Source organism: Sphaerodactylus townsendi, linkage group LG04, assembly GCF_021028975.2.
Source record: "Sphaerodactylus townsendi isolate TG3544 linkage group LG04, MPM_Stown_v2.3, whole genome shotgun sequence".
Lineage (NCBI taxonomy): Eukaryota > Metazoa > Chordata > Lepidosauria > Squamata > Sphaerodactylidae > Sphaerodactylus > Sphaerodactylus townsendi.
Genome location: NC_059428.1, coordinates 80,806,615 through 80,826,080, shown reverse-complemented (window position 1 = coordinate 80,826,080; position 19,466 = coordinate 80,806,615). Strand labels below are relative to the sequence as shown.

The 19,466-nt window shown below is 40.4% G+C and overlaps 1 protein-coding gene across 3 annotated transcripts in view; it reads left to right on the top strand.

Annotated features, from left to right (window-relative positions):
* PDK3 (pyruvate dehydrogenase kinase 3) overlaps window positions 1–18,411 on the top strand; it is a 52,888-nt gene extending 34,477 nt beyond the window's left edge. For all 3 annotated transcript variants that reach the window (XM_048492594.1, XM_048492595.1, XM_048492596.1), the window contains 7 exons: window positions 31–120; window positions 5,823–5,900; window positions 6,620–6,696; window positions 9,475–9,576; window positions 10,175–10,285; window positions 16,339–16,452; window positions 16,643–18,411. In XM_048492594.1, coding sequence (XP_048348551.1) covers window positions 31–120; window positions 5,823–5,900; window positions 6,620–6,696; window positions 9,475–9,576; window positions 10,175–10,285; window positions 16,339–16,452; window positions 16,643–16,786 — 716 coding nt within the window. In that variant the 3' untranslated portion in view covers window positions 16,787–18,411. The remainder of the gene's footprint in view (window positions 1–30; window positions 121–5,822; window positions 5,901–6,619; window positions 6,697–9,474; window positions 9,577–10,174; window positions 10,286–16,338; window positions 16,453–16,642) is intronic.
* The last annotated feature ends 1,055 nt before the right edge of the window (window positions 18,412–19,466 follow it).

Genomic DNA, 19,466 nt, shown 5'->3' with positions numbered 1-19,466 from the left:
TTGTATTCATTTTTGCCTTTATTTCCATAGCTCTGCTTTTTGGTGGAGTTACTAATCCTGCTCATCCCAAACATATTGGGAGTATTGATCCTACTTGTAATGTGGCTGATGTGATTGAAGGTAAGAAGAAAATAATGCTTTTATGTTTCAAATTCAGAATACACACATGTGTCATCTCTGGATCATCTCCAACACTGAAACCAGTGGGTGTTAGTTCCTCTCTCCTTCCCTTGTTAGTTCCAGTCTTTGCTTAGCATTGCATCTGTGCAATTGAAAACTGTTATTAATACTATTCAGGCTTTTATGAGAACCATGATTAGCACCCCTCTTCAAAATCCAGTTAAGATGGGGACTCAGGTTAGTATTAGCCAAAGTCAGTATTTGTACAGAATACTACTGAGCTGGGGTTAAAGCTGACAAAGGGAAAGAAGAATGGAATTTACTATGTAGGTACCAGACCTATGAAGTTATGCAAAAACTACTACTCTTGAGAATTGGAATTTTTTAATTGGAATTTTAATTTATATTCCGCCCTCCCCCAAAGGGCTCAGGGCAGTGTACAACAAAATGAAATAAACAATAACATAACAATACAAGAGCACTGATCATAGTAACAACATTAACAATCTGACAATAAACCCTAACAATAGTCCAGTATCAGATTAACAAATACTTAATATTCCCATATCAGGTTAACAAGCTCATAACATAATCAGCATAATAACATAATAGCAAACATAGTAAGATTTCATAATACAACAATATAATATCGAAGCATCACAACATCATAACATCCATAATAAACATTTCATAACATATCATACACAATATAAGAACATTGTCACCTATCCTTTAATAACAACATAACAGTTCCACAACATAATAGAAAATAATAAAACCACAATGAAACTAACCAAACCTCATAATTAACCTGATAACAACATAAGGATTAGATGGTGACTTCCTATAAATTCTATAATCCAGGATGACCTAAAGCTACAACAGTCCTACCTACACTACCAAAAATACAGCTCAGTGCATATATGTTAAACTCAATTTATAATCAGCCTAATTATTATTATCACCATGAAGGAATTAAAACAACCAAACTAAAAACTCTATTTTAACATCTGACTAAAAAACTCTAATAGACCCCCAAAATTAACAACAACCCCGATTCATCTAATTAATTGAAAATGAATTGAAAAGCGATGTCCAACAAACGCTGCATACAGTCAGTTTCAGTGTTCCTTCAGGGAGCTGCCGCCAACACCATGTTCTAATTGGAAGCGCCCTACTCCTGTTTCTGAGCGGGAGACTCCCAGATGTTATCTGGGGGCCTCTGCCATTGGTCCCCACCGTCGCCACCACATCTCGAACTCCATCAAGAGGACCCTTCACATTGTAAGGGGGCCCCTGCTACTGGCCCCCATCACCATCCAGGCATCCCCCGGGAGGAATGGGTGTTGTCCACCTTGGCATGCTCGAGAGCATCTCTGTCCGATTTCGCTCAGCCAAACGTCATCCGGGGATCTCGACCTCAGTTGGACACCGTCGGGGGGCCTCTGCCACCAACCCCCTCCCTGTGTTGCAAGTCTGGGGACTCTCTCGGCAGCCCCCAGCCCAGAATCATGCTGAAACGGGAGCCGACCAGTGGTGGGATTCAGCAGGTTTGAACCACTTCAACAGAACTGGTTGTTAAAATGGTGCTTGTAAACAACCAGTTATTAAATTATTTGAATCCCACCACCAGAACCAGTTGTTAAATTATTTGAATCCCACTACTGGAGCCGACCGCCGCCAAAACAGGAGCCGACCGCCACTGCCCTCCACACAAAGTTAGTTGGTCCACTGCAGTCTAAAATAATGAGCAGGATTCCAAATTGAATACCACGTAGTGAAAAGTAGTAAAAAGGTCCTCCTAACCCTCACACTTCCTAAAAAGTTTTTAGTTGCCAGAGCTCCAAACTACTGGTCTTCTGAATTGTCAAAGGCTTTCACGGCTGGATTCAACTGGTTCTGGTGGGTTTTCCGGGCTGTGTGGCCGTGGTCTGGTGGATCTTGTTCCTAATGTTTCGCCTGCATCTGTGGCTGGCATCTTCAGAGGTGTATCACACAGAGAGTGATACCCCAAATATATACCCCAAACATTTCCTTCTCTCTGGACACAGTGTGTAACAGACTTCCCTCTGTGATACACTTCTGAAAATGCCAGCCACAGATGCAGGCGAAATGTTAGGAACAAGATCCACCAGACCACGGCCACACAGACAGGAAAACCCACCAGAACCAATACTGGTCTGCTCCTTGACTTCCTCTCCACTTCCATTTCTGCCCATTGTTGCTGTTTGTAGAGTTCTCTTTTTTCTTGCAGCTCTTTCAATATCATTCCATACGTATATTCTTTTGTTGGTTATTTACAGTTTTGTAATTTCATAAAATCATTTTAAGTTACATTTCATTTATTTACTTATTTTATATTAATAATTTCACAAGATGTATGGACAAAAACTACTTTTCTGATATATATGCCGCATATTTTTTGTGCTGAAAAAGCCCCCCTTGACTATTACACGAGTCAGCTGTATAAAAAAAATATTTTAGGGTTTTTACTTTTTCGGCCGCTAGGAGGCGCAGTTTTGGGGCTAGCGGCACCAAAATTTCAGGTGACACTCCTGATGATACCAGCCAAGTTTGGTAAAGTTTGGTTCAAGGGGTCCAAAGTTATGGACCCCCAAAGTGGGTGCCCCCATTGTTTCCAATCGGGAGCTAATAGTAGATGGGGCTACTTTTTGAGGGTCTATAACTTTGGACCCTTTGAACCAAACTTCACCAAACCTGGGTGGTATCCTCAGGATAATATCTTGCTGATACCCGCCAGGTTTGGTGATGTTTGGTTTTGGGGGAGCCCCATCCCCCATTGTTTCCAATAGTAGATGGGGCTACATTTTGAGGGTCCATAAATTTGGACCCCCTGAACCAAACTTCACCAAACCTGGGTGGTATCATCAGGAGGGTCTCCTAAAGATACTCTGAAATGTTGGTACTGCTAACATAAACATTCCTCCCCTGACCAAAAATCCAGTTTTGAAGGATTTTAACTCTTGAGTTTTAACTTGGTTGCTGGTTGAGCTAAGGTTTTTGTACTTTTAAAGTTATTGTTGAGACCATATTGTTTTTGTTGACTCCCTTTTCCACTTACACAGCTAGTTTACTGTTTTTCTTTGAAATGTTCAAAAACATTTAACCTACTGATGCCTCAATTAATGTAATTTTATTGGTATTTATTTTTATTTTTGAAATCTACCAGTAGCTGCTGCATTTCCCACCCTCGACTTATACGCGAGTCAATAAGTTTTCCCAGTTTTTTGTGGTAAAATTAGGTGCCTCGACTTATATGCGGGTCGACTTATACACGAGTATATACGGTATGCAAAAACTTGCTTAGTTCAGTGATTTCAAGATCACTGAACTAGATTCTAGAAACTAGATTCTTTATTGTGCTGAAATGTTTTGTCACTAGATGGAGATATAACACAGTTAAGCCATCAAGCAATGTAATCTTCAAAGTATTCCTGAAATTATTTTGATTTTTTTAAAATCCACTATAAAGTGATATATTGATAGGAGGCAAGAAACTTAACCAGTTGCATTTTAAGGGCAGTATTAGCATTGCTTGAATGTTGAAAACAAGCTTAGTTGTACGTTTGCTTGTTCAAACATGCTGAACCTTAAAATGCTTGCTATCATATGGCTTTATTTCTGTAGATGTTCCCCTTCTTGAACCGTCAGACTGTATAAAAGATCCCAGCAGCTGTGTACTGTGTCCAAGTTATCTAAATGCAGCACTTTTAACTTTTGCAGGAATTGACCTAACCACACGGGTAACACATTTTTTAGTTATGGATTTAAGATGTGGGGCTGAAAATTCCTACCTAAATTTTCTGACCAATCCACATGCTTTGCTTTCTACCTAAGAAATATTGTAGCTAAATTTTCTATTTACTTTTTAGGCAGAATTAACGAAATAAAATAAAATTTATAAAAGGATGGATCCTGTATCTTTGTTCGGTTGAGATGAGAGGCTCAGGACTGAATCATTTCAGCCTCTGTTCCCTTCCATGAAGGACCCCCACCATTGCATGAATTCTTGTTGGAGAAAGGCAGAAAATAAACACCATTACTATAGTGTACAGATGACATTTAATACAGTTATTTAAAATGTCACAGACACTGTCTAAAATAGAGAAATACAACTTGAGTACCCAGGGGGAAATAAACATTTCTGTTCACCCTCTCCAACTCACATCTCCCTCTAAACTTCTAAAAGTTTTTTTCCCTGTCAGTTTTACAAAGTCATACATTTATATTCCCGAGGGAAGATTGTTAGAGAGGGGAAAGAGGGAAGGAAGCAAAAGTGGAGAGGGAAGCGTTGTACCCACTCCACAGGTTTCTTGCAGGTCCCCACTTGTCTTGTATGCTAATAGTGGCCAAACCTTTGGATACTTAAATCTGGTGGCTGGAGCTGTGAATGGGCAAGACACGTCTTTCTACAAACCTTGAAAAGGCCCAAGGTTGGCCAAAAAAAAGTGAAATCTAAAAAGAAATACATTAAGGTTTTTTAAAATGATGAAAGGAGTGACTGAATGTTTAAGAAATGGATTCTGTCAGTTTTATAAGTAAGATGTTCCGGATCATCTTCAAGGTGCTGGTGTTGACCTTCAAGGCCTTACGCGGCCTGGGGCCCTCATATCTTCGAGACCGCATCACCCATTTATGTCCCTGCCGCGGCCTCTTAAGGCTCCAGCGGAGGCTAATAATTTATTAAAGTGGTCCCTGGCCCCTCAATGATGCGCCCACTGGCCTCCCGCAGCGGCGAACCAGGAGCCTTTACAGCTCTGGCCCGGCCTGGTGGGAGACACCCTTCACCCTCCGGCTGTCCGGGCCCTCGCGGGACCTTGCCGAGTTCCGCGGGGCCTGTAAAAGCGGAGTTGTTCTGCTTAGACCTTTGGAGGGACTCCAGCAGCTGAAATCGGAGTGCCCCAGCCGGCTTGTCATCTAGGCTACCATCTAATGTGGCTCGCCACCCTCCCCGCCCCCCCTTCTTTTTCTCCTAGGAGAATTTTTAATGAAAAACGGGGCTGGTCGGACGCCTTCCCATTATTATTATTATCGGTGCTATGTTACCGCTGTTTTAAAGATTTTAGTAATTTATTTTATTATGTTTTATGTTGTACACCGCCCAGAGCCCCTAGGGGATGGGGCGGTATAAAAGTTTAAACAATCAATCGATCAATCAATCAATCAATCAATCAATCAATCAATCAATAAATGTTTGTTGTATTTTACCACTTTTTATATGCCATTAAAGGTATTGTATTTGTATTTGTATTTGTAAATAAATGTTTGTTTGTTTAAAAACTCCTTTATCTTCATTTGGTGTGTAAATTCTTAACACCACAGTTTTAACCCCAAGCAGATTAACTTCCACATGTCTACCTTGCTCATTATTCAATACCAATTTACAGTCTAGATGCATTTGATATATAATGCTACAGTGCAGTGTTCTTTTTAATACTAGCTGAAATAAATTCTTCACCTAAAGATTTCTGGTAGAAATATTTTTCATCCTGATTTCTAATGTAGGTTTGTTGTACACAATGGGAAAAAGGAAGCAGGAAAACTGGAGAGGTTATGGGGGATTTCAGGAGAGAGAAAGGGGAAATAGTAGAGAAGGGGGAAATGAGATGCCTTCTTCAAATCCTTGTGGGTTCCCACTTGTAATTGTACTGTTCTCTGTGTGTATCTCCCTGTCTTTCCAGATGCTTTTGCAACTGCTAAAATGTTGTGTGAGCAGTATTATCTAGTATCGCCGGATCTGGAAATTGAAGAATTCAATGGTAACAATGCTATTAAGTGTCTGAAGTTTTATGCAGTACGGTCAGTTTTTAAGTTTTTATGTCGGTTATTTACATTTAGTTAAACCCCATTCCAAAATTAAGGACTTTAGCAGGGTACACTATTTTTGTTTTTTGACTTGCCTTTCTTTTGGACATAGTCTGATTAAGCTGCTTCAACAATAGAAATCTCTGGAAGTATAATTAGGTATTTAATGTCTCCCATTCAGTCTGATGTTACTAAGAGAACCCTTTGTGTCATTAACTCTTCCAGGATGTATTGTAGTTAGCTAAGTGTGCCATTTTACAGATGGAGAATCTAAGCTAAGCAGAGAATCACAGTTGGTATGGAGGGGTAAGGCTTTGATTCTGTATGTACATTTTAGGGAGGAAGTAACATTGAATTCCGTATGACTTAGCCATTGTGCTTCAATGGCTAAGACATTGTGCTTCAAAAGTCTTGTAGCAAGTCTCTCACAAAAGAGTAGAAGGTGGTCTGTCTTGATAACAGCCTCTCTTTACTTAGTTGTGTGGTCCATACTGTGTTGACTAAGCTTTCACATTGTTAGGCACTTAAAATGAAAGGATGATGAAAATGCTGTGAACATATATTTTATTTGTTTTGTGATTATTTGTTTCAGGCTATCATTTCTGTGTTCTAGTACAGTAGATCATTTTTAGCCTGAATTTTAAGTTAAAAAATATTTTATCTGTGTTCTTAGCTAAAGCACCAGGCAAGCCTATCCAAGTAGTCTATGTACCGTCACATCTGTTCCACATGCTTTTTGAGTTGTTCAAGGTAAGTAGAGGCATTTTTTTCCTAGACTAGGTTGCGGCTATGTGGATTTGGCTCCTCATGAAATGCCAAAGACCTCAAAAAGACTTAGAGCTAATCCAAAGTGTAAGTGGTAATCCAAAGTGTAATCCAAATCCAAATACGCTTGTGTGAGTGGTGTGGCTGCTGTGCCAGTAGATTTGCCCTCTCCAGGGCACTTGGCCCAGTAGCGGGGATACTAGCAGCATGCAGCCACCGCCCCTCCACCTTCCCCAATGCTGGAACGCAGTGTTAAATGTGGCGCCGGCGCCAGCTTCCCAGCACCCCTGCCCCAACCACCAGCATGGGTACACCGCACTATGCTGGTGGGCTGGGATTGGGACTTACACTACCCTTATTTATTTTATTTATTTATTATTGGATTTATAGGCCACCTCATCCCTGGAGGGCTCGAGGCAGCTCACAATATAGCTGTTCTCTAAGACAGCAATCAATACAAATAAAACTTAAACCCATTAAAACTTGAGCAGCAGTTACTAAAATAAATACAATTAAGACAACAGAAGTTGTTAAAAACAGGCGCCCGATTTAAAGGCCAAAAGTGGTAGGGGGTAGGCAGGGCCCAAGATGAAGTCAGGGCCCAACCAAGATGGAAAAACAGGCAGCCTCCGTCTCAATGGGAGGCAATAGAACCACGGCTAGCCCCCCCAAAGGCCCGGTGGAATAGCTCCCTTCTGGGTAGCATAAGTCTATGAAGCTCAATGGGGGTTTCTTGCCGGTGGGGAGGCTGTCACATTTGTGGAGCCTCCCCATGTCTATGGGGAGTCCCTTTGGGAGCTTCAGGATGGCACGGCCACTGCATCATCTGGATCTGTAAATGAGGCTGCCCGTCTTGGAAATTACTAGGTCTTATTGTTGTTGTGGGATTCTGTGCCTTCAGGTGCACAAATTGATTCACTATAAAAACCTAGGTCATTCTCGGTCTCCTGTGCAGTGCATATCTGGCATAGTTGCTATATGTGTTTTAGAGATATGGGGCAGGAAGATTTTCTAATGCTATATTTTTCCATGGAAAATTTCTCACCTCGCATATGTTCATATAGTCTGTCTATAGCTGTCAGAGCTGTTGTGTTGCTTAGAAATATAAACATCCTGGAAAATTTAAATCTAAATTTTTTAACACCCAAAATACTGAACTCTTTAATATAATGTATTATTACCAGACCAATGATAACATATGAATTGTTGCCAAATCATTTAAATTTAAAGAAAACATGATTGAAAATATTGTTTATGTGTGTCATATAAAAGGCTTGTTTTCCCGTGCTTCCCAAAATTCCCCATTTTTTTCTATTGGGAAAAAAATGGAAATGTCCTCAAACTTTTTCATGCAGTACATTTTTAGTGGAAAATACTTTGCCTTACTCTTTGCTGGTCAATGACTGTAAATAAACTGACTTTGCCTTACACAATTCAGTCATTCTAAAACAGAGAGGATTTCCTAGGTGGTTTTTTCAGGGCTCCTTCAAAAACCCTTGATTAACCCCCCCCCCAAAAAAACTCTGTCCCCTATCACATCTTTTGATACATGAGTTAAATGTGGGATATGGATTAAAGACAAAGCCCAACACTTGTACAAGATCGAGGCTTGTACATAGTGCGCTTGCCTCCTTTTGTTAACATTATGTGTATTTAAGGACATAAGAAAGAGCCTGCTGGATCAGACCAGAGTCCATCTAGTCCAGCACTCTGCTACTCGCAGTGGCCCACCAGGTGCCTTTGGGAGCTCACATGCAGGATGTGAAAGCAATGGCCTGCTGCTGCTGCTGCTGCTGCTGCTCCTCCCAAGCACCTGGTCTGCTAAGGCATTTGCAATCTCAGATCAAGAAGGATCAAGATTGGTAGCCATAGATCGACTTCTCCTCCATAAATCTATCCAAGCCCTTTTTAAAGCTATCCAGGTTAGTGGCCTGATATCACCACCTCCTGTGGCAGCATATTCCAAATACCAATCATGCATTGCGTGAAGAAATGTTTCCTTTTATTAGTCCTAATTCTTCCCCCCAGCATTTTCAATGTATGCCCCCCGGTTTTAGTATTGTGAGAAAGAGACAAAAATTTCTCTCTGTTAACTATCCCATGAGTATTTCCTAACATCATTTAAATATTTAAATTATATATTAGATTTGAACCAGAAAAGTTTCTGGAAAGTTCTGTTGCAAAGCAAAGCTGAGCAACTTTTTACTTTGTAAAATGTTCTAAAATACTATGTCCCTTTTTGATGGCTCAAACCGAGGTAAAATATTAAATGAAAGAGCACATTACAATATTCATTAGTTAGCTTATTTCAGTGTGGTTGCATATCTGGTTTTATACTGTAATTATTATTATTTCTTTATTCGATTGAATAAACCGCTGTACCCCCGAAGGGCTCATAGTACTAATGAAGGAAACCACAGCCTTCAGTTTGCAAGACCTGAGCAAGCCTTTTAATGTTAGGACATTTTAAAGATCATTCATTCATATGGCCACCATGGGTTGGAAACAGCTTGATGGCACTTAATGCACACAGTAAGGGAGGCTTTCACTTACCAGAATTGCTTTGTGTACATTGAAGATGGTGCCCACAAGTAAACTAAGTATGAGGATGTATCTCATTTGTGCTAGTCTTTCTCACAATAAAACCTACATAGTTGTGTTTAGAGATCTGTGATATATAACTGCTATTCTTGTTCGGATAAATCTTGTTAAGATTAAAAGATACAACTTTTGGATTTGTCAAAAGTTCATTTTAAATTTCAGAACTCCATGAGAGCTACGGTTGAATTATATGAAGGTAAAAGTGACGGCTATCCAGCTGTTAAAACATTAGTCACATTAGGTAAAGAAGACCTCTCAATAAAGGTAAATAACTTGCTAAATAATACCTTGAATGAGTAATAAATATTGGAAAAACAGTTTCATGTGTAACATGAGGCAAGAATTTATGCTATGCAGTGCAGTTTGTGGGTTAGTTTGTCAGAGGCCAAATTCATAGGCAGAGGTTTCAGAAATCGTCACAACTGTAGTTGAGGATAGTGGATGAGAGCACAAGAAGGCTAAGAAAATTTGCTTTTTGACAATTTGTGTAAATCTTTCTTATGTTTCATTTTGATTAGTTTTCTTTGGATAACTGTACCATGGCTTGAACAGACATTCAGACCTGAGCTATCTTTTTCATGTATGCTTTCTCTTTACTGTGTGTTATAATCAGAATAATGTTGGTTAACTATAAAATGAAGTTTAGTACATATACTTTCAAATACTGGAATAATTGGTTCACTGTTCAGAGTTTCTTATTCTTTTGTTCGTTAATATTTCAAATTATATTGCAGTGTAGACTGACTTTTTAAAAAACGTTCTCAGTTCCAACTATTAAAGAATGATTTCTCTGATTCCAGTAATATAAACTGCATCCGCTCCTGAGGACCTGTTTAAATGAAACCTTGATTTTGTTCTGTAGATAAGCGATAAAGGGGGTGGTGTACCTCTGAGAAAAATAGACCGCCTATTTAACTACATGTATTCAACTGCCCCCAGGCCTAGTTTGGAGCCATCAAGAGCTGTCCCTTTGGTAAGTTTTATTGTTTAAGCTAACATTTCCTCAACTTTAGATTCAGCCTGTCTTCATTGTTTCCTAGTGTAAACTTTGTCTAACAACACGATTGTAATATCACAACTTCTCTTTCATTGTCAGGGTGGACCTAAATTAGATTACATCAGCAATCATCTGAAAACATTTTGTCTGTTGATGTTTCCCACAAAAAAAGATCTGTAACATATAATATTATGTAAATATATACATTCAGTCTAGGATCTGTGGTTTGTTGTTTCTTACAGGGGCACATATTATCTCAACAACTGTAACCCAAGTTTGAGTTTGCCAAATTACAGATTAACTGGCATTAGAGCTATGGCATATATCCAAGGGTTGTTGGAGAACTCAAAAGTGAAACTGCTGATTTCTTAACAAAAGACGGGTCAATAAAATTGCCTTCCATACTGACAGATTGGAAAGTTGCCAGTCTAACACCAGTTGCTAAAAAAGAATCCATAGGGTAGCTAGAAAAATTTTAAAAACCTGTCAGTCTAGCTTCTGTCTTTATAAATTGGTAGCAAACTCTATTGTAGATAGGACTGTGTTGGGGAGGAGGCATCATGGATCACAACAGGCTGAGTAAGGGTTTATGGCTCATTGTTCTGGGCCAGCAGTTTCAAGAACAAACAAATATGGATTCTAGAATGCTGACTCAAAGGGGTTTATTGAGCATCAGGCTTGATACAAAGGGTTACCTGAATGTGCTTTAAGAGATAGATGCCCAATCCTTAATGCTGCCTTCTCAGGCTTCTCCTTCCTTCCCCTTCTAGTCCAACACCATCTCCTTCTTAGCTAACTTTTTATGTCATGACCAAGCATGCGTAGCCAGTTGTTCCTGGAAGCCCTTGCTAGCCTTCCCCTACCATCTGAGGATGTGTTCTTTCATCTTGAGTGGTACCTTTCCCACACATAAACCTCATCCCAACCTGCTCATGCCTGGCCAGACTATATCTACTAGCTTCCCTCTCTTCTTTTTCTGGGTCCCAATATTTGGCACTTCTGCTAAGAGGGCCTCTCTGTGTTGCTGTTGATTGTTCCCAGCAACTGTGTCATCCTGCAATAACTATTAAGACTAGAATGGTTAAATATATAAGAGAATACATCTTACTGAAGATGAATTAGCATGATTTCTGCAATGAGAAGTACTTACCAACGTTCTAGATTTTATTTTTTGGATTGGCAACATATATATGTGATCCAAAAATATTATGTACTTGGACTTCCAAAAAACTTTTGCCTTCAGCAAAAATGAATGCTCTTAGAAATCGTGCAAAAGGGTGTTCTTATGGATTGCAACTGGTTAAAGAAAAAGATCAATAGAGATGCATTCCCTGTATCCCTGTGGAGACAGAGATTGTCTGCAAGTACCACTAAAGCCATCTCTGTCCCAAAACCAGGGCTGAAACTGGCTGAAACATATCAGATGCAGATGTCTCATACAGATAGTTCAGCAGCCTTTCCTGGAAAGGGAAGGTTTGAGACAAGTTTATAGTTAGCCAGGGCCTGCGTATCTGTAGTCTCTGCCTTGAATAAAACTCCAAAACAGCCTCTCAGTATAGACTGACCATGATGACTAGAAATTTCTATGGCTTTCAAATGGTGAAGCAAATTCATGGAGCTATTAGCCATGGTGAAACCACCATATTAAGAAGATACCTACTACTGAAAGCTGGTTTCTGAGCTGAGCAGTAAGGAAGAACTGATGCATTGTTTGAGTTCTCTGAACAGGGACCTTTTGCACTGCCCTTGTGAGGGGGGATAAAAACCTGATAGTTTGAATTCCCAGTCATTCATGGAAGCTCATTGGATGACCTGGGGCCAGTCTCTCTCTCATCCTGACTTACCTCACTGGGTTGTTATGAGGATGATATGAAGGGGAGGGAGAACAATGTTGTAAGCTGCTTGTGGAGCCCTCCCTCCTGGGCCGTGTCTTCGGCTGCCGGTTCCACCCCTCCTAACCCTTCCTGGCTATTGGTAGGCCCAGTCTGGCACCCAATGTTCGGGGAGTGCTGGGGAAAAACTAGACGTTTGAGCCATAGGGTGAGGGGGTTTACCCCTGCCGCTAGGCCTCCTTGCCAGTCTTCCACACAAACTCTTCCCCATCTCTACTGTAACTGACACTGCTTGCCTCTGCCCTCTAGCTCGGCCCTGCTAGTTGTTCTGGGGCCTGTCCTGGTCTGCTGCCATTGCCTGGCAAACCACTCTCTGCTCTTCTCTCCTCCCCTCCTTGCTTCTCCGTTGTTCTCCATTCTACCCTGCTCCTCTCTCTTTCCTCCTCCCATTCACTCCTCCACCACTCCTGTCACATCCACCCCATCTTGCTTGGCTTCCTCCCTTTTATCCTCCTCCCACCTGCCTCTTAGCCCCTCCTTCCAGTCTCATTCCCTGCCTCACCTCCCCCCCCCCCACTCCCAGACAGAGCTGTTTGTCCATCAGCCCCACCTCCCGGACAGCCTGCCAGAGCTCCGACCGCCTCGGCTTCTCTGAGGCCTGTTGGCCACCCAGGTATCTGGGGAGGCGGAGGAAGCTGCCGCCACCCTTTCCACGGACACTGTTGCAGCTGCGGGGCTTCTGCCTGCACCAGGCCACCTGGCAGGGATGCCTCAGTCTGGAGGTCCCGCCCTTGACTGTCCCCCCCCCCCCCCCGCTCCAACAGTCTCTGGAGGGTCCTGCTGTCTTTCCCGGCCCCTGGGGCCCAGGTTGGAGCATCCGCCTAGCTCCTGCAGTCCCGTGGCAAAGTCCAGGGCAGGCACTGGCTTGCTCGGCCAGCCGGTTGACCCGGCCTTGGACACTGCTTTGTGTAACCAATGAAAAACACAGTGTAAATTTCTACATAAATATTTATGCAATCTGCAAATTTTGGATCGTTTCTATCCAACTGCCAGCAGAAGCTGATTCAGGATATAGATTTTTCCCTTCCCTCAGCAAATCCTTTTGATCCCATGATCTAGGGTCATGGGAGCTGCATGTGCAAAAGCCATGCAGGTCAGGAAGGCGAATTGAGGAAGCGGAATTAAGCAAAATCACCATCCTTTTCCCTGAATACTTGTAGGTCCACCGACATTTCACCACAGGGACCATACAGAATTTTTTTTTCACAAAGCAATCATTCAGGCCTGAGCAGTCAATTATTTTGGTTGAAAGGTTAACATTGAGACCTGATGAAAATGTAATACTCCCCATCTGCTAAACATGGTTAGGAGTTAGGGAGCAAGCTACTCACTCATACACTCCATCTTCCCTCTCTATTCTGTAATTTGCTTTCATTTAAAGTGTAACATTATATATCTACACCAGGGTTGACCTTAAACCCACAGTTGGCAAACTCTCTTCAGATTTTGGTTGCAACAGCATTTTGTTTATTAGTAGATCCATGTGTAATGCTACACCATGATTAAAACAAGCCATGAATGGAAGAAGGTATACATTGTGGTGTGGGCATTAGGAATTTCTCTCCCAGGCTGGCCCTAGAGTAGACAAATCTGAAAGAGACTCTGACAGTTCTGTTGTGGGGCTTCTGTTAAACAATACAGATGTCGTGCTCTTGGAAAAATAGCAAAATTTCTTTTACAAGTGACAGAACTTTCTAAGTAATGTATAGTGCCATATACAGTCTTTCTGCCTGTGTTTCGAATGTACTCTTGATTTGTACTTTATAAATGTCTGGTAACTCTCTATTTTAAATGCCTAATAAAGGTTGTGTGGTTGTGGTTGTATACATTGTGGTGAGAGAGCTCACTTACTCATAGCATACTGCTGATCTCATTGTAGTTGTAAGAGTAAGGACATTCCATGTACACTGAACTTTATATTACAGGAAAAGGTGGGAATATATTTGGGGAAAGGTTGATTGCTTTAAACTTTCTAATACATTGCAATTGTTTTTATTCCCTGTTCATGTTTGCTTTTCTTTCTTTTTTTTCACGCCTAATGCCTCCATGTGCCTGGTGTAGTCATAAATAGAAAATAATAATATATGGAGAAAATTTAAGCTACAAAGGTCCAACGAAGTGTAGTACTTCAAAAGTATTTATTATAGACCACTAAGATGATGCTTCCTGGATGATGTACCAATCACTTTCTCAGCCCAATTTACATCACAGGTTTATTGTGAGGATAAAGGAAACCAGGCATACCAGTCTCAACTCTGATAGGATAAACATGGAATGCATAATAATAAAATACTGTAAAAGGAAGCATGTACAAACATTGTCACTGTTAAGTTTGGAAATTTACATTGATCAGCATTTCACAAAACTGGTACTGGTATCTGTATCACTGAACAAGATAGTACTATGGAATACAAGTCAAGACAGAGCCTTGGTAGAAGGCTGATGTTTGTCAGTTTCATGTACAGTTATGTGCCATAGGCTAAGGCAGGGGTAGGGAACCTTTAACACTCAAAGAGCCATTTGGACCCGTTTTCCACGGGAAAAGAAAACACTTGGAGCCGCAAATAATTTTTTACATTTAAAATAAAGATAACACTATATATATTGGGGGTTTTTAACCTTTTACTCCGCTCATTCTGAGAAGCGCATGGATGCACTCGCCCTGCTGCTTGCAGGGCGGGCAAGGATGGGGTCGGCGGCTTGGCTCGTGGAGCCACAGTGCAAGGGCAGAAGAGCCGCATGCGGCTCTCGAGCCGCAGGTTCCCTACCCCTGGGCTAAGGTTACTTAAAATAACAGCCTTGGCTTCAAATGCAGTGATGAAAGAAAGAGCATAGATAAATAAACAGTTGTCACTCTGAGCCATATCTATCACACCTCACAGTCCCTTCCTGTGAGATGAGATGAACAAACTGTTCCCCATTTCTTGATAGTTGGGAGCTGGGAAAACATGCACATCTCTAATGTATCAGGTAGCCATGTTCCAGTTGTCTTGGGGACCACAGGATGGGAAAATGGACCATTGGGTATAATCACCTCACTTTCTTTGCAAGTTGTCACAATAGCCTTTTTTGTTGTTGTTTATATGAAGAGTGTGTTGTTCTATCATATATACTTGGTGCACAGTTAGTCTTCTGTATATCTAGTATTACTTTTTCGTTTATAAAAATTGCAAGTCTTATTTTCTCCACAACTTTTCGTCTTTCTTTCATTGCTTTGCGCTATCAACAATAATTGATCTAGCAGAATGGACTAACTGAAGGATGCAGTCCCAACTCTTGCTCTTTTACACATTTCCTATGTGCAGAGACTGCTGTGAATAACAATCCTGTGTAATAAACTACCATTAGGAACTCAGTACCACCGAGCAGAGGCTGGGCTATTGCAGCACTAACTGCCACTGTGGAGAGTTCTGAAAAACTATCAACCTCTTTGGATGGTTTGGGATCATTGTCAGGGCTGCTAATGTAACTGCATCCTCAGGGGCACAACAAAATCCACATGGTCTTCTAAAGTCTCTGCGATCAGATTTTCTGTTCATTTGTGCATGTTGTCAGAATTTTGACAGTAGAATTGTTATTTTTCTGCCTTAGAATAATATATTTTGCTGTGACAGCAATTTTCCATGACAAACGTTAAATGCTATTTTTTTAAAAGCAGAATTTATTTAATTATTGTCTTCTTCCCATATAAATGTTCAACTCAACTAACAAGCAGTTAAACAAAACCAACAGTTAAAATGCCATAAAATTAAATCCAAAAATTCCAGTGAAGTTGCAGTGTTAATAAAACAACCGCAATTAAAGGCTATAAGACTTCCATTGTATCAACTCAGAAATGCTTTTACAAAGTATTTTTATTGAACATAATAAATAGTTGAAACTGTGACTTCTGGGTGTAGGCTGTTCCGTAAAGTAAGGGCCACCTATGGTGATGCTCTGACCAATGCATTGTTGTCATAGGTAGCATGGCACAAAGAATAGGATATCATTCCCAATTCTTAGGAGCCCAGGGAGGAATATATAGGTGAAAGCTGTATAAAGTATATTGGGTAATGGCCTTGTAAGACTTTAAAGGTAGTAACAGAAAGAGAATATTTTGATTTTAAAATCTCATATTATTCATTTTTCCCCCTTTAGGCAGGATATGGGTATGGTCTGCCAATTTCTCGTCTTTATGCAAGATATTTTCAGGGTGATCTCAAACTGTACTCAATGGAAGGTGTGGGGACTGATGCTGTAATTTATTTGAAGGTAATTACTCGGTTGTTTTATAAGGAACAGTATTAGCAATACTTCATGTTTCTCTTGCTTGCTTATTAAAGCATAATATCAATCTATGCAAATATTGCTTTCACTGTTTTAGTGCGATATATGTTTTATTAGTTTGGTTTGCACCAGGCAGTGAGATCTTGTGTATGATCTTTTTGCTTTCATTTTTTAGGCTCTTTCCAGTGAATCGTTTGAAAGATTGCCAGTTTTTAATAAATCAGCCTGGCGACATTACAAGACCACACCAGAAGCTGATGACTGGAGCAACCCCAGCAGTGAACCCCGGGATGCTTCCAAATATAAAGCTAATCGATAATTTGCCAACTTATCTATCATGATGATGACTCCTGCATTTGGAAATGAGTCTCTGCTTTGTTCTAATCTCAAGTAGCCAATCATTTCCATAGAAAGACCTGTTACGGGACTGAAATAGCAAGAACAGGGAGGACTGAAAAAGATTGACATTACGTATTTTTGATGTGACTTATTGTGACTAGTATGCCAAAATTGATGTGGTGAGTTGGGTCACAAATGACAAAAAAGGTTGCACTGTGACTGCACTTACATTATACAGCTGTATAGCAAAGGGTGGGATACTATTTTTAAAGGTACATTTCTAGTCTTAGGTAAGAATTGGCAGAATTGTAACTCCTTGTTTGACAGTAGCGTCCTATACAGCAACATGATGTAACAGAAATTCTAGTGTAGTTTATTGTGTGCTTAGAAAACTCTCAATGCTGCATTTTTATATGATACAATGTCATCATTATATTTTTAAAAATGCAGGTGGGGGGGGTTGTCTTCTGGTGTATATCTGCGCACCCATCGTTTTCCAGTAGTTGTAGCAGGGTTTTTTTTGGCAATTTCAGAAGCTCATTCTCTATACACAAATCACTCCTGTAAAGCAGTGAAATTTTCACTTTTCAGTAGGTATACTGTGATTTTTTTTAAAAATCACTTTAATTATGGATTTGAAAAATTCTTTTCCATTTAAGCTAACTTCAGGAAGGAAAAATGTTAAATCAGATTCACATACTTGGGGGAAAAAATCCAGTTGATAAAGGTGGAGATTTTTCCCTGTTTCCCCCTCCCTTTTTTGCAGCACATGCTTCTAGAAACCTTTGGAAGTGAGGGGGGGGGGGAGCTGCGCCGTGTCCAGTTGCCCCAAATTTACCCCCTCCCTTCTGGATTGGGCTGTCCATGAGCATTTTATCTCCTAAACTATGGATCTACGGAAAGCATGGCTTGTGAAGCACTAAGGGACATTCTGATAAAATGTCTTCACAACAATGGATCTGAAGTAGGGTAGGGGTCAATGGAACACCAAGAAACCTTTCTCCATATTTTTGTGTTGTATTTTTATGTGTGAGATTGGGCACAGTTTAATATGATAGACAAAATATGATAGTAAGCTACAACTACTTAGATACTTTAAGAGGACAGTTCAAGCTTCCCTACCATTCTTATTCAAAAATAATAAAATACTTTATTAGTAGCCACAATACCCAAACTTGAATTTCATACTTTTATGTCAGCAGACATGTGCATGAGTCCTAACCATTTGTATAAATGTTTATAGTGTTGGCAACTATACATGTATGTCTTTCTAGCAGCAACTTCAGTTTGTGCACTCTGGAAATCAAATTTGCATTGATGGCATTTATCTGCATTTTCACTGGATTCATTATTTCATTCAATGAAAGTAAGTTTTAGGATGGAGGTCAGACTTATAGAATTATAACATGTAATGACTATATAGAAATGTGACCAGCACATGGAACTTCCTGTTTGTCTAGGCTATAAAAGCTGCTATATCCTGTCATGGCACGCAAATCTAATCATAAGAGAAATAGGATTTTGCATCAACAAAATATTTAGCTGTTAGAAAGGATAGGATCTGAAAATTCCATGGTATGTTCATTAAAATGTTCATTTATATAACGTTTAGTTTGGTAATGGGTGCTGTTAGACCAAATATATGTGTCCAGTTTAGAGGTGTCTTGTACCAGCTTGATGATTACTGGGTTGCACTGCAATCCTAAGAATGCTTTTCTAGGTGGTAATCCCATTGAGTAGTCCTTTTTAGGATTGCTCACTTAGTTTGCTAAAAACCAATCACTTTATAGAAAGAGGTATTTAAAAGGAAAGTGTTTCCTGGTTCTGTTCCTCGATATGATTGTGTTGCCAGGATTTGATCTCTATAGGATGTAATTCATACTGTGCACCTTAATCTAACTTGGATGTTATGTCAGAGTTAATGTCTACTTTTTTCCCCTATATAATCCCTCCCCTTCATATAGCTGCAAGTTTTGTATAGTGTTTTAATCTTAAAAGAACTGTGATCATATTCCATGCAGAACAGCCTGGGGCCCAAATTAGATGCAACATAGAGTTCTGTTCCACTACACTCATTTTTTAAAAATGAAAACTTAACAAGCAGGACAGAGAGGAGAGATTGCTTAATCTTTTCCCTTGCAGGAAGAAGAGCTACTCTCACAATTCAGAGATGTCAAATTTCCAGAAATTTTGAAACCATGGAACACTGTTGTTTGTGTTTTGCTACAGTTCAAAAAATAAACCACTAGACATGTTAGGGAGAATTGAAAATATATGTAATATTTACATACCAGTCAAACCTAAACTTATTTGTCTGTTTAAATAACATAAAATGGGCCACTTATGACAAGCAGCCCAATCCAGAGAGAGGGAAAGGTTGATAGAGTGGCGCGGGAAGGGGAAAAAACAAAATCCCCAGCTGCCTGAAAATCCCATAGGGAAGACAGACTTACACCACACTTTGGGGTGGCATAGGTTGTTTTCAGCGTGGGGGCTGTTCCTAGGCTAAAAGTATTTTAGAGCTGACTAAAGTCAGTTCCGCCCCCGGGAATGCCCCCCCCCCCCTGGAATTATGGTGCAGCGTCTTGCAGCACAGGAATGAAAGCGTGGAAAACCACTTTCTAATTCCTGTGCTGCAGCACTCAGCCCTTAGGGTAGGT